Source organism: Centropristis striata, chromosome 9 (genome assembly GCF_030273125.1).
Source record: "Centropristis striata isolate RG_2023a ecotype Rhode Island chromosome 9, C.striata_1.0, whole genome shotgun sequence".
Classification (NCBI taxonomy): Eukaryota; Metazoa; Chordata; class Actinopteri; order Perciformes; family Serranidae; genus Centropristis; species Centropristis striata.
Genome location: NC_081525.1, coordinates 10,322,895 through 10,338,600, shown reverse-complemented (window position 1 = coordinate 10,338,600; position 15,706 = coordinate 10,322,895). Strand labels below are relative to the sequence as shown.

At 38.9% G+C, this 15,706-nt stretch overlaps 1 protein-coding gene across 1 annotated transcript in view; it reads right to left on the bottom strand.

The window, feature by feature from the left end:
- bcar3 (BCAR3 adaptor protein, NSP family member) overlaps positions 1-15,706 on the bottom strand; it is an 85,186-nt gene that overhangs the window by 44,605 nt on the left and 24,875 nt on the right. The window contains exon 5 of the mRNA XM_059341630.1: positions 623-788. Within this exon, the coding sequence (XP_059197613.1) occupies positions 623-788 (166 nt within the window). The remainder of the gene's footprint in view (positions 1-622; positions 789-15,706) is intronic.

The following is a 15,706-nucleotide window of genomic DNA, read 5'->3' as shown; positions in this document are numbered from 1 at the left end:
TCATTTTATATCATTTTTTGGAAATTTGGTTTCTTTTTTGGTCATTTCCTGTCTTTTTATGGTCATTTTGTGTTGTTTTTTTTGTTGCTTTTATAGCAGCCTTTAGCTCATCTGGTGTTTCACCTTCCTCTTGACAACAGCCCATAGACTCCTATGGGGTTCAGGTCAGCAGAGTTTGCTGGCCAGTCCAGCCCAGTAACACCATGGTCATTAAACCAGCTTTTGGTACCTTTGCCAGTGTGGGCAGGTGCCAAGTCCTGCTGGAAAATGAAACCAGCATCTCCAAAGAGCTTGTTGAAGCATGAAGAGCTCTAAAATGTCCTGCTAGATGGTCCACTGTGTTTTTTGAAGTTCACAGTCAACACAGCCAAACTCCCAAAATCACCACTGACTATGGACTCCAATATTGACAATGAGACACTGAGTTTTGGGTTTTCATTATCTCTAAGCCAGAATCATCAAAATTACAAGAAAAACAGGCTTGAAATATTTCACTCTATGCATAATGAAGTGAGTTTCACTTTCTGAAATGACTGACAAAAAATATTGAACTTTTTCATGATATTCTAATTTGTTTAGATGTACCTGTAGATTTTGTTATGCTGTAGGTCATACAACTCACCCAGGTCTGGAGCTGAGGAGGTCCATGGAGGAGGCGAGGGAGGCCTGGAGGCCCCTGGAGGAGCTGGGGACCCCGAGCGATGAGGAGGGGGTGGAGGGGTGGGCGTGGTGAGCGTGCAGGGAGCGGGGCAGACTGGCAAAACGCCCCTCTGCCATCATCCTCAGCTCTGGAAGGAAACAAATGCAAAGTGAGACAGAGCATACAGTTATTTAAAGAGGGTAACAGGAGACAGCAGGCTGAGATGTAATGAAATATTATCTGAAACACACAAACACACACTGACGTACACTGCTCACTGAGATGAAATATTATGATACATGATCCAGAGCAACCAGGGCCCCAACAACACTCACATCATCATCTATACAACAGAAACACTGACACACTGCCTGCAGGGAAACAAAGCCTCCGATTACATAATAATAGTGTCAGAGTGTCAAGTGAGTAATGTGATTCTGTATGCAAACTTACATTCATAAAAGATAATCTGCAGATATACTGTATGTGCTATTTAAATGTAATTGAATTCTTAAGAACCACAATCAAATTAGGATCTCAGTTTCATTTAACCCTCTGAAGCAACCTGCTGGCTGTATTGAAATTTATGTTTTCTTTAGCAGAACGCCAAAAATTAACCGTTTATTGTAGAAAGAAACTGTAAAAACAGGCGTTATCGTCAGAATGTAAACTTCCTGACAGTCCTTGAACGGATCCTCTGTTACGAAAGTTTCCATTAAAAAAAAGTTTCCAAAACAAAGCTCAAATGTTGATATTTGTGTCAGAATCTCTTTATTCGACATGTGTAATTTAAAATAAAGCGTTTGCACAAACAAGATCCTGTTAAAAACATTAAATTCTGTTCCTCAGAGACACTGTGAAGACATGATTGATTCTGCTGAGACCAACGGTCACATGACAAATATATTATATATATATATATATATATATATATATTTAATATATTTAAAATGTGTTTACACAGAGCAGAGAGGAGAGGACAGGAGAGGCTGGAAACATGTACAATATTTCAGGAACTGTTTTGGTAATTTTGTGTCATTTTTGGTCATTTTTAGTCATTTTGTGTAATTATTTTGGACATTTTGTGTCTTTCTTGTTTCTTTTTTGGTCATTTTATGTTTGTAACAATAGTCGTGACACTTGCTGGCTTTTGGAGAAGTGATTCAACTTGTGTTTTTTTCTGTTCATTCTGTCTCTTTTCTGGTCCTTTTGTGTCATTTTAGACATTTTTCGTCTTTTTTTGGTAGTTTTGTGTCTTTTTAAGTGATTTCACATCTTTTTTTTGGTAATTGTGTGTTGTTGTTTTTTACAACATTCATGACACCTTGAAAGATTTGAGTTGTGAAATGATTCTCCTCTAGTCTTGGACCACCATCAGCAGAGCAGTATTATACTGTCCTTGTCAGTCTTCCACTCCAAAACAATAACTGAAACAAAGACTGGAGTAAACAAGTGTACCGAACCGTACAGTAGTTGTGGTTTTCAGTCTTTTTCTCTGCCAGTTTTTACAAGTTTCTGGGCTCAAAGCCAACAAGACTCTCAACAGACTTTAACTTCCCTTCAGTGGACGTGAGAAGAGACCAGGGGTCGACCCTCAGCTTCAGCTTCAGGACGGATTTTTATCAACAAACTCTGAATGTCAAACCAGAAGGGAATGCTTAAAATTCTTTATGTTCCTGCAAGACTTTTAAAGTGTAAAGGAAAAGCAAAAATGAGTGCAGACAGTTTTTTTCTGGCTCCGGGTGTAGATGTTGTCCCACCACAGACAGACCAGCAGCTGTAATTACTGCTCAGAGATGATGAACAGGACTGATAGGGTGGCAGGGAACAGGTTCTTGATAAATTCCCCGCTGTGTGATGATGATGAGTGGACAGCCTGATATCATCTGCTCTGAATCACTCAGCACGCAGCAGTTAGTCACACTGTAACACCGGAGCACCGTCAGCTGACAGACATGTTGGATGGGACGAGATTCCACAAACCCGCCCAGTTTCTAATCTCATCAAACACAAGAATCTGACTGTTTGTTATTGAGTCTCTGTTTAGACGACCTGCAGAGGAAACTGTGAGGCAGCCAGCCGACTCTGACCAAGAGGCTCCGATTAAACCCCATCAACTAACAGCTTCTGGTGGAAAAATGATCTGATTTCAAAGCTGTGAATGTGTTCATTGAACTTAAAGCACTTATTTTCTTGGTTAATGAAGCTGTCAAACATCATCAACAGTGAACCCAAGAAGCTGTATCAGGATGTTTTTTTGCTCTTTTTACATTTTCCTCTCTGTGTCCTTGTATTTCACTGCAATATATAAAATCTATATAAATCTATAAGTCCTGCAGCTCTATGGAATCAGCACAATAATGGCTAGAAGTGGGAATAACTCAAACAATTATTTGTGCAGAATAACACAGTTAGAATGACAGAAATCAGAAAAAAAGAAAAATGCACAATTTCTGTGATAGTTTTTCAAGAATTGGAATAAAATGGAATCTACTTTTCCAACTGCCCACAAGTGTCACGGAAAACAGTTTTCTCCACATATTGAAGTCATGTCATGTTTCCAGCCTCTCCTGTCCTCTCCTCTCTGCTCTGTGTAAAGATTTTCAGTGAATATTTGTCACGTGACCGTTCATGTCAGCAGAATCAATCATGTCTTCACAGTGTCTCTGAGGAGCAGAATTTAATGTTTTTAACAGGATCTGGTGAGTGCAAACGCTTTATTTTAAATGACACATGTAGAATAAAGAGATTCTGACACAAATATCAACATTTTAAGACAAGTTTTGGTAACTTTTTAAAAAAAAACTCTTGGAAAGTTCAAATTCTAACAGTAATGCCTGTTTTTACAGTTTCTTTCTACGATAAACACATTTTTGGTGATTTTTTTTAAAGAAAACATACCTTTCAGTGCTGCCTCACTGCTCTGTTTTCCCAATAAAATATTAAGGAGAAGTTTAATATTTAATTTCTGGAGCTATAGTGAATACAGAAGTACAGATATATAAAAGGAAACTAAACTTTAGCAGCAGGTCACTGAGTCACCAGCTTGTGATGATGAATGTCAATAAAAATGCAAATAAAGGAACAGCTGGCCAGCTCAGGAGTAAAGTTTACACACACACACACACACACACACACACACACACACACACACACACACTGTAAAAGTCCTGCTAAGGCATGCTGGGTCAGAGTGGATTCCTCTGTGGGGCAGAACAACTACAGCAGGAGGACCTATTATAAGAGCCTCAGGGATGGTCAGTGTGTTTGTGTGTGTGTGTGTGTGTGTGTGTGTGTGTGTGTGTGTGTGTGGCCCTGACCATCTGCCACACACACTCACACACACACACCCTCCCCTGCAGAGGAGAAAGGAAGACTCTCACTGAGTGGAAACATACGCAGCACTTAAACACATGAATACTTTGTCAATTAATCTCATAAATAAATGATTCCTGCCGAGTCGTTTAAACACACAGTGAAGGTGTGAAAGCTCTCTCCATCTCTCCGTCTACTCTGTTTATTTCACATTCTGCCTTATTTAATTCTCCTCTTGACTCCATCACCACTCATCCATCTTTCCTCCACCTCCTCCTTCTGTCTGTCCTTCATGATGTCAGCTCTTCTTTTGCTTCTCTTCCTCTCTGCTCTTTGTCCCTCCACCTCTCCTGATAATAGACTTTTTGTTTCTTCTCCTCCCTGCATCATCCTCTCTTCTCTACAGCTGTTCAGCCAGCAGCTTCTTCATCTCTCACACAAACAGGGAGCGCTGGCATTTCAGACACCACGTCACATTTACCAAGAAATAAAAAGAAAAGCTATTTTTAATGAAAGTATATTTTTTGTCAGTTTAGCCCCAATTGGGTTAGGGACTTTTTTGGAATATTTTACTTTCCAAAAGGTGTGTTTTCTTTAAAAGATCGCCAAAAATACACTGTTTTTCTTAGAAACAAGCTGTAAAAACAGGCATTATATTCAGAATTTGAACTTTCCGACAGTCCTTTGAATGCACCATAGATTATGGAAGTTTCAGTTACAAAAAGTGACCAAAACTTGTCAGAATGTCTTTATTCTACATGTGTCATTTAAAATAAAGCGTTTGCACTAACCAGATCCTGTTAAAAACATTAAATTCTGCTCCTCAGAGAAACTGTGAAGACATGATTGATTCTGCTGAGACCAACGGTCACGTGACAAATATTCACTGAAAATCTGTTTACACAGACCAGAGAGGAGAGGACAGGAGAGGCTGGAAACATGACAATACTTTAATATGCACAATATGTGGAGAAAACAGTTTGGTCATTTTTTTGTGTCTTTTTTGGTAATTTTGTCTCCTTTTTGTGTCTTTTTATGTCAATTTTGATCATTTTCTGTTTGTAATAATAGTCTTGACACTTGTGGGCACTTGGAAAAGTGATTCAACTTGTGATTTTAGTTATTCTGCACAGAGACATGTTTGAGTTGTTCCCACTTCTAGCCATGATTGTGCTGATTCCATAGAGCTGCAGGACTTATAGATGTATAGAGATTTTATATATTGCGGTGAAATACAAGAACACAGTGAGTAAAATGTAAAAAAAAAAAAGGGCCAAAAAACGCCCTGCAACAGCTCGTTGGGGGTTAAAAGGAAAAGTCTGAAATGGGAAAAATATTTCATCACACTAACATAAAAACACCTGGCATGTCGACAATCAGAAGTTTTTCTCCTTGACCATGGGACAAAAGACAAAATATTCAGAAGTGAGGTTTGTTCTGCCACCAACAGCAGTTAAGACGTTCAGTTACAAGTTAAACACACACACACACACACACACACACACACACACACACACAGACCTTGGGTGGGAAGCGAGCTCAGATTAACAGGAAGAGGAAATGGCAGAGTAAACATTTAGACTGCAAGCAGCTCATTATGGAGGATCACCGCCAATAAAACAAATAACTCTCTGATTCCCCCTCTTCCTTTTCACTATCACTCTAATTCTTTCTGTGGTTCTCTCTCACGGGGTTAAAGGACAGAACTTTCCTCATCGCTTTAGTTTGATGGTGAGCTCTGGAGCTAATAAATGAGTCAGAAAGCTTTGATGTTGATCCACTGAGGCAGAAGGTTTCACCAACACCACAGACTTCAGGTTAGACTGAAGGAATTTGAAGAGTTTTCTGGTTTGCATTAAAACAAATGAACTCTACAAAATAATGTGATTTATAAATAAAACTGAGTTAAAAATGCAGCTGTCACATGTTGCACTACTGGTGTCTTATTAACTCTCTGAAGCTGTTTCTGGGCATTGTTTTCCTCTTTTTATATTTTTACATGTCTTTGAGCAGAATAACACAGAATGACCGAAATCATAAAAAAAAGAATAAAGTTGATAGCTGACATATTGAAGTATTTTCATGTTTCCAGCCTCTCCTCTCCTGTCCTCTCCTCTCTGCTCTGTGTAAACAGCCTCTCCTGTCCTCTCCTCTCAGCTCTGTGTAAACAGATTTTTCAGTGAATATTTGTCACGTGACCGTTGGTCTCAGCAGAATCAATCATGTCTTCACAGTGTCTCTGAGGAGCAGAATTTAATGTTTTTAACAGGATCTGGTTAGAGCAAGCACTACATTAAATGACCCATGTAAATTCTGACACAAATATCAACATTTTAGGACAAGTTTGTGTTACTTTTTCAAATGGAAACTTTAGTTACTGATGATCTGTTCAAGGACTGTCTAATTCTGATGATAATGCCTGTTTTAGAGTTTCTTTCTACGATAAATGGTGGATTTTTGGTGATCTTTCAAAGAAAACACACGTTTCAGGGGGTTCAGAGGGTTAAACACACACACAGTGGAGAGGACAACATGAACACCAACATGTTTGGGACTGAGTGGTTTCCTCTCGCAGACTTATAGTGTCTTCCTGCTCGGGCATGCACACACACACACAACAGTGCATTAGCAAAACCACCCCTGGCCAGAAGTGAACAATGGGAACAACTGTCACATGACCGCTGTTCAGAGCCAGCCTTTGTTAGAGAGAGAGAGAGAGAGAGAGAGAGAGAGAGAGAGAGAGAGAGAGGTGTCCTACTGCGCTCTTCAGTGCGTGGGTCCACCATTCTGTGTGTGTGTGTGTGTGTGTGTGTGACATGTTAATAAGGCTTTTATTAAATCCCACAGTAGTAGCTGCCACTTATTACTTCTCAGTCTCTCTTTTTCCCATCCAATGATGGACTGTGTGTGTGTGTGTGTGTGTGTGTGTGTGTGTGTGTGTACAGTCACACAGAGCAGTCAGTCAGCTGAGTCAGTCAGTGGCTGAAGACAGATTTAGTTTCTTAATGAAGTTAAAACAGGAACAGTTACATAAAAAATTCCTGCCTTCAAACCAGAAATCTGTAACTCCAAGAGAAATGATGCTCCGACTGTATTGAAGATGTTTTCTTTATAAGCGTTTATCGTAGAAAAACAGGAATTATCGTCTGAACTTTAACTTTACGACAGTCCTTGAACGTTACGTTATCAAAGTTTCCACGGGGAAAAAATGACCAAAACTTGTCTTAAAATGTTGGTATTTGTGTCAGAATCTCTTTATTCTACATGTGTCATTTAAAATAAAGTGTTTGCACTAACCAGATCCTGTTAAAAACATTAAATTCTGCTCCTCAGAGACACTGTGAAGACATGATTGATTCTGCTGAGACCAACGGTCACTTGACAAATACTCACTGAAAATCTGTTTACACAGAGCAGAGAGGAGAGGACAGGAGAGGCTGTTTACACAGAGCAGAGAGGAGAGGACAGGAGAGGCTGTTTACACAGAGCAGAGAGGAGAGGAGAGGCTGGAAACATGACCATACTTCAATATGGACAATATGTGGAGACTATTTATTTTCCAACATTTATGATGTTGTCATGTATGTCATTCTAACTGTGTTATTCTGCTAGACATGTTTGAGTTGTTCCCACTCCTTCAGTATTTCTTGCTGTATGTGATTTAAATGTTCGGCTCAGAAACACTCTGACTGTCGGGTAAAACTGAAACTTTGACCTTTCCGTTATGGACACGTCTTTAAACAGCGAGCCACCCACGAGATGATGACAGGGGCAGACGTGTGTGTGCATCTGTGTGTTTATGTGCCGTGTTGATGTTTTGTGCAGATAAACACACACACGCAGCAGGTCTGCTCAGACGTTCGTCAGTGTCCGTCTGAAGCCTGCAGAGACTTTAAATTAATGCTGAAAAGTGTCTGAGAGAGATTCACAGAGCTCAGCTTTAACTTTGTCATGCTCATGTTCCTGCTCTGTTATATATGTGCGTGTCTGTAAGTGTGTGTGTGTGTGTGTGTGTGGTGTTGTGTTACCTCCCCCAGTGAGATGAGCTGGTTGGTATTCCAGCCGGCCGTCAACACTGACTGACTTGTAGTCTTCACAAAGACTGACTGACTGACTGACTGCAGAGGTTGAAAGCAAAAAACTTTTCTATTCATGGTCTTTGCTTGAGTTTAATTTTGGGATGCTAGTATTTAATACTAGCAGAACTAGTTGGTGCAAGTTTAAGCTTTGCATCATTTCAGATTTAGGAGAAAATATAGTTTTTCCTGGATGGACGGGACGATGTGAAGCAGATACCCTGATTATTCTGACCTCGATATCTACATTACAAGGAAATGTCTGATAAATAATAATCTGGAATGAAGCCTCGCTTAGTTTTTTCTACTAGCATGTTCTGATGTTTATGTAGCTGCCAGGTAATTTGGACAAAACCGCCAGTTAAAACTGTTCAGTTATTTTTTTTCCCTGTGGAATCAGCACAAACATGGCTAGAAGTGGGAACAACTCAAACGTGTCTTTGTGCAGTTAGAATGACAGAAATCAGAAAAAGTAAACATATTCTCCACATATTGTACATATATTGAAGTATTGTCATGTTTCCAGCCTCTCCTCTCCTGTCCTCTCCTCTCAGCTCTGTGTAAACAGCCTCTCCTCTGCTCTGTATATATTAATGGGTCACTTTTTCTAATTGAAGCTTTTCTAACCTATGATCTGTTCAAGGACTTACCATTTTGACCATAATGCCTGTTTTTACAGTTTCTTTCAATGACAAAACATGCATTTTTGTTATGTTTCATACATTAAAAAAAAAAATAATCCAAAAAAGCCCTAACCTGAATAGGGCTAAACTGACAACAAATGTTCTTATTAATTATTAATAGCTATTCTTTTTTATTCCTGACACATGTAGAATAAATAGATTTTTAACAGAAATATTACAATTTAAAGGTTAATTTTAGTCACTTTTTCTAACGGAAGCTTTTGTAACTTATGATCAGAGAAAAATGAAACATTAAAGCTGCGACCTGAACCTAAAAAAGGAGCTATTTCAAACAACCAACCATGAAAAAAAAAAAAAACCTTGATGAAAGATCTCGATCTTATCTGTCATATTTCATGTAATTATTTCCTGCTGGGCTTTCCACAGTTAGCACCAGCAACCACAGTTACACCCAGCGCCTTGGGAACTTGTTGCTTAAAAAAAAAAAAGTCCCAGAGCAAATCTAACTCACTTGAAAGCTGTAAACAATTCAACCAGAAAAGGGGATGATAAAGACAGAGAGAGGGGGAGAGAGAGACACAGAGAGGGAGAGAATAACACAGTCAAAAAAAGGAGAAACATTAAAGTTTAATTTCTCTGATAATAAAAATATTTAAAAGAATTAAAGTAAATTGGAATAAAATGGAATTTATATATAAACACTTTTCCAAGTGTTACGGACGTTGTTTCAAACACAAAATGGCCAAAGAAGACACAGAAAAGATAAAAAATATGACCCCAAAAGACACAAAAAGACAAAAAAGACAAACAAGTTGCAAAATGACCTAAAAAGACACAAAAAGACCAAAAAAGACACAGAAAAGATACAACATGAGAAAGTGAGAGAGAGGACAGCTGAGAGTGTGGTGAAATACAGCAGCAGCCATAAAGAGAGAAAAACACAAGTTTCTATTTTTAACTCGTAGTTTAAATTATGAAAGTTAGAAAAAACATCAAATAAAAGTGCATCCAGAGGAGAAGACGATCGTGAAGATAACGGTCTGTGCAGCAACACACACACACACACACACACACACACACATTCCCAGACACACACCTTCAGCTCAGGGTCTCTCCTACCTGTCAGTGTGACCTCGTCTCCTCTCCCCTGATCTTTGTTCTTGTTTATCTTTAGTTTCTTTACGTGCTTCTATTAAAGATTATTCCCGTTCATAGTGTGGTTGAGAGGCTGATTTGCTGCCCGGCTGACCGGCTGGAAGACGACACACACTCACGCTCCTTCAGACAGGCAACAACAAGTAGCGGTGCACAATCACAAGCCCTGCCCTCCTCTCTCTCTCTCTCTCTCTCTCTGGGGAGTGATTTGCAAGCCCCCGGCCCCTCCTCTTGCTCCACCGTGTTTGGGAGGAGTTTTCTTTCTTTCTTTTTTAGCTGAGCTGTCTCTTGCCTCCTCCTCCTCCTCCTCCTCCTCCTCCCCCCCAACAAACTCCTGAACAAAACTCTCCCTCCTCTCCTCCCCCTCCTCCTCCTCTGTGTTCCCTGCACAGCCTCATATTTCATGCTCCAAGTCTTTTTGTTTGCACCAACACCACCAACTGCTCTGCTGCTCACAGGAGATTTAATGTGACCTAATGTTGCTATTTGCAGAGAGGCGATGAAGAGACAAAATAAAATGTGATCTTTGCATGGTTGTGGCGTGTTTCAGATACTTGAGGTGCACTCAAGAAGTTTAACTACTTGAGTCAGTGTTGGCTGAAACATAAATCAGCTCAGATTCACACTTTAACCCTCTGAAGCCCCCCGAGCTTCTGTTTTACATTCGGCTCTCTGTGTCCTTGTATTTCACTGCAATATATAAAATCCATATAAATCTATAAGTCCTGCAGCTCGATGGAATCAGCACAATCATGGCTACAAGTGGGAATGGTTAGAATGACAGAAATCAGGAAAAAAAGGAAAATGCATGTTGAATTTCTCAGACAATTATTTTTAAAAATTGGAATAAAATTAAATTTTAACACTTTTAGAAGTGTTATGAATGTTGTTACTAACACAAAATGGCCAAAAAAAAGACCCCCAAAAGATGCAAAATGACCATCAAAATTATTTTAAAAAACACACAAAGACACAGAGAGGCAAAAAGACCAAAAAAGACACAAAAGATGCAAAATGACCAAAACAGTGGTCTCCACATATTGTACATAGAATAAAGAGATTCTGACAGAAATATCAACATTTTAAGACAAGTTTTGGTCACTTTTTCTCAAGGAAACTTGCATAACCTATGATCTGTTCAAAGACTGACGGAAAGTTCAAATTCTGACAATAATGCCTGTTTTTACAGTCTCTCTCTACAATAAACTGTGTATTTTTGGCGATCGTTATAAGAAAACATGAGTTTCAAACCCAGAGGCCGGATGGAGGAATTCTCAAATATGGAGGCATGTTGGCAAAAACAATAAAATTTCATGTAGTGAAGCAGAAAAAAAACAAGAAGAAGAGCTCTTGTGCCATTACAGCAGGTATGAGGTCATGATGAGAGTGTGTTCGTGTGTGTGTGTGTGTGTGTGTGTGTGTGTGTGTATTGGCCCTCAGGACAACACTCTCTCCTGTCTTTGTCCTCCTGTTCCTCTGTATTGTCTAGAGTTGATAACACCCAGACACATGCATGTGTATGTGTGTGTGTGTGTGTGTGTGTGTGTGTGTGTGTTTCCATGTGTGTGTGTTTCCTTTCAGACAATACAAGAAGCCCATCCTGCCGCTCTGAAAGCTGAGATGATGAGATGGCACACATCGAACACACACACACACACACACACACACACACACACACACACACACACACACACACACACACGAAGCCTTTTGATCTTCAGCTATTCACACTTTATTTGTTAAGATTGAAAAAGCAGCTGAAGTGCATGAGGGCAAAACCTGTCCTCATGGTGGTAAAGGAAGACGTATGAGTCAGAAATACACGTTTATCATAGAAAGAAACTGTAATAACAGGTATTATCTGCAGAGTTTGAACTTTCCAACAGTCCTTGAACGGATCATCAGTTACAATTGTTTCCGTTACAAAAAGTAACCAAAGCTTGTCTTAAAATGTTTATTTTTTCATGTCAGAATGTCTTTATTCTACATGTGTCATTTAAAATAAAGCGTTTGCACTAACCAGATCCTGTTAAAAACATTAAATTCTGCTCCTCAGAGACAAATATTCACTGAAAATCTGTTTACACAGAGCAGAGAGGAGAGGACAGGAGAGGCTGGAAACATGACAATCCTTCAATATGTGGAGTCATTATTCTTTTTTCTATATTCATGGCATTGTGGGCACTCAGAAAAGGGTTTTCTATATAAATTCCATTTTATTAAAAAAATGTATCAGGGAAATTCAACTTTTTTTTTTAGAAACATGTCATAAATGTGTTATTCTACACAAAAAAAACATGTTTGAGTTTGATATTCTCTGACTCGCAGCAGTTATGAGTGCCCACGCAGTTTTGCAATACATCAGATGACAGTCCCGTCATTTCAGGTGTGTCTACTTTTGTTTTCATTTCCTAGTAAATGATTCAGTGATATGATAAAAACATTAAGTCTGTTTACAGACCGCTCCTTCTTCCTGCCTCACTGTAACAGATCCCAGAATATAACGAGGAGAGTAAATGTCGTCATAAATCATTAAAAAATGACTATATATGTTACTCACTGGTTCCTTTTCATTCATAAAGTCTTGATAGGCAACATGCCACCAAACCTCAGCACTTTATTAAACTGGTCACAGAGTAATTATCCAACATGCTCTAGTGATTAATGCTGAATGCTCAATGTTCCTCAGACAAATACTGAATTTGGAAAAACTGCAGTTCAACTTCAGTTTTCCTGCTGCCTCTACCTGGAACATCCTACAACATTCACTCAAACTCAACACAATAATAACTATGGGCCAGTTTAAAACTATGATAACCAATAACATTTCACTGCAACTGTTTTTAATGTTTTTTTCAAGTGTTTTGTCCGTGCTGTTTGTTCTTCATTGTGTTTTCTCTGTACTCTCGACATCATTGTAAATGACGGGTTGCCCTCAATGATTCCTCGAGAAATTAATAAAGGATAAATTAAATTAAAATGAAAAATGCATAAGTGTGTTTGTAAGTTTATTCATTAAATTCAAACCTTTTTTCCCATTATTATTAACAGAAAAGTTAAAAAATAAAAGCAAAAAGAAATCTTAAAAAAATGTGCCAAATACAGTCATATAAAAGTAAAACAAAACTTAAGCTATTCTACACTGTATACACACACACACACACACACACGCACACACACACACACACACACACACACACACACACACACACACAGATATTTACTGTATATTATCCATATTTTTAAAGAAATCCATTTTTTTAAAAAGTCATCCATATTTTTAAAGTGTTTGGGTACTTTTACTGCCAGAATTTTTTTATTTCTTTTACAATTTGTTTTTAAAGTGTATATAAGTTGTTAGTTTTCATTTTCTGAATGTTATCCCCAAGTTTCTTCCTTCTTTTGTTTCTTTTTTATGTTCCTGGCTTTCATTGATCCTTGTCCTTGCTTGTGTGTGTGTGTGTGTGTGTGTGTGCGTGTGTGTGTGTGTGTGTGTGTGTGTGTGTATGCATTCTGACAAAAATCTCACTATTTTAAGCTTTGTTTTGGTTACTTTTTCTGATGGAAACATTGATAACTTATGGTCCGTTCTGGGACTGTGGGAAAGATCAAATTTTGATGATATTGCCTGTTTTTACAGTTTCTTTCCACAATAAATGGTGCGTCTTTGACGATATTTTAGAGGAAACAAACGTTCAGGGTGAAGCATCTTTCCTTCTCACCACAAACAGTACAGACGTGGTCCAAAAACCAAAACTAGTCACTTAAAGAAGTCAGAGTCACTGCTTAAACTTAAAGTCATACTTCTAACAAACCACAGAACACATGGTCAATTAAATCCACGTCATATAAAGGTCCTGAGGCATTAGGTAATGCTGATCTAATCATTAAATAAAAGGCTCTCTGGCCTTTTCACAGGAAACAACACTGAGCTCAAGAGTGTCTCCTGGATCCAGTAGAGAAGGAGCTTTGTTTGGAAGTGAAAATATCCATCTGAAGCTGATTTTTATATATCATTTTTTACCTGAGTAAATCTCAGAAGTATTTCACAGAGGCTTGTGAACATTCTTGGCCTGCCTGTGAGTGTGAGGGAGGTGTTTCCAGGAAGGTGTTCGGTGAGTCAGGGGGGTGATCTGTAATTATCTCCTGAATCACTGAAACTTCCTCAAAAAATAAGGGCAGGAGGGGCTGAGCAGAACTATAACAGTCGACTTATTTCTGTCCTTGGAGGAACAAACCAAAACACAGACAGTAAAGCTGTTTGGAGAAGACACTGTCCTCACAGCAGGCGACCCGTTTGTTCTGGTGATGCTCGTAATCAGATGCAGCTTCGACTGGAAAGAAAATGCATAGAACTTATATCGTTCATTCAGTCCTCTGTTCTGGTGTTCTGTTGTTGTGTTGTGTAGAACTATAAGTGATGGACTGTGCATCACATTTGGTCACTTCTTCTCCACCTTTTGTCTTTATTCTACAAGTCTCATTTAAAACGTTACGCCAAAAATATACTGTTTATGAGAAAGAAACTGTAAAAACAGGCATTATCGTCAGAGTTTGAACTTCTCATGAATGTTTCTGTTAGAATAAGTGAGAAAAATTTAAAATTTTGTGTCAGAATCTCTTTATTCTACATGTGTCATTTAAAATAAAGCGTTTGCTTTAAAAACATTAATTGACATTATTGATTCTGCTGAGACCAACGGTCAGGTGACAAATATTCACTGAAAATCTGTTTACACAGATCAGAGAGGAGAGGACAGGAGAGGCTGTTTACACAGATCAGAGAGGAGAGGACAGGAGAGGCTGTTTACACAGATCAGAGAGGAGAGGACAGGAGAGGCTGTTTACACAGAGCAGAGAGGAGAGGATGGAAACACAATAATACTTCAATACGTACAATATGTGAAGAAAACAGTTTTGGCCTTTTTAGGTCATTTAATGACTTTTATGTCAATGTATGTCTTTTTTTTTTGTTCATTTTGTGTCTTTTTTTGGCCATTTTGTGCCTTTTTTTGATAATTTATGACTCTTTTAGTAATTTTGAGTCTTTTTTGTCATAGATTTTATATGTTGCAGTGAGTAAAATGTCAAAATGAAACAGCTCTTTGGGGTTCTGAGGGTTAACAGTATTTTTAATCCTGCACAGGAATCAGAGGTTTAATCTTCACCCTCAGAAAAAGTCCACCGATGAAAAATATTTCCTTTACTACAGCCATTTCCTGCACTTCCTGTCGTGGGGCCGAGCCCTACTGAGGCACGTTGGCACGCGGGCAGCGAGCGTGTTGGCACGCCGCCGCGCTGACTCACTGCTCTCCAAACACTGACCAGCAGCTCACCTCAGGGCTCCACTGCTTCATAAAGACGATTAAACTGAAGGTTTGGCTTCCCTACAGACTGCAGATGTCACATGCACATAATTGGATTTGAGTAATATTAGTTCATTACAAGCAAACGTTAGTTTTTTCTCTCTGCAGAGATTTGTGGCGTTCCTGCAACTCCTCAGGAAGATATGAAGTGTGCAGAGAACATTCTCCTCCTGATGTTATCCTCCTCTCCTCCTCATTCCCTCCACTCCCTCGTTCCCCTTATAGATCTCTGTATAAACACACACACTTGTGCTGCCATGTGCATGTTTCTGATCAGAAAGGTTTGAAGGGTGTTGTGAATGTTTCAGCCGCTCCTCATTCCTCTTGTTGCAGCCTCAGGGTGTTACGGTAAAAAACTATTGGTTTGTTCAGGTGGAAATTAAATCTACATATTATTTCTGACTGATTCTGATTCATGTGTTTCTGAAGAACATTTAAGTTGTCGTCACAATGCCGCAGAATTTCACAGGAGCAGCACTCCCAATTCGTGGAAGCTCCTACGTCAAATAT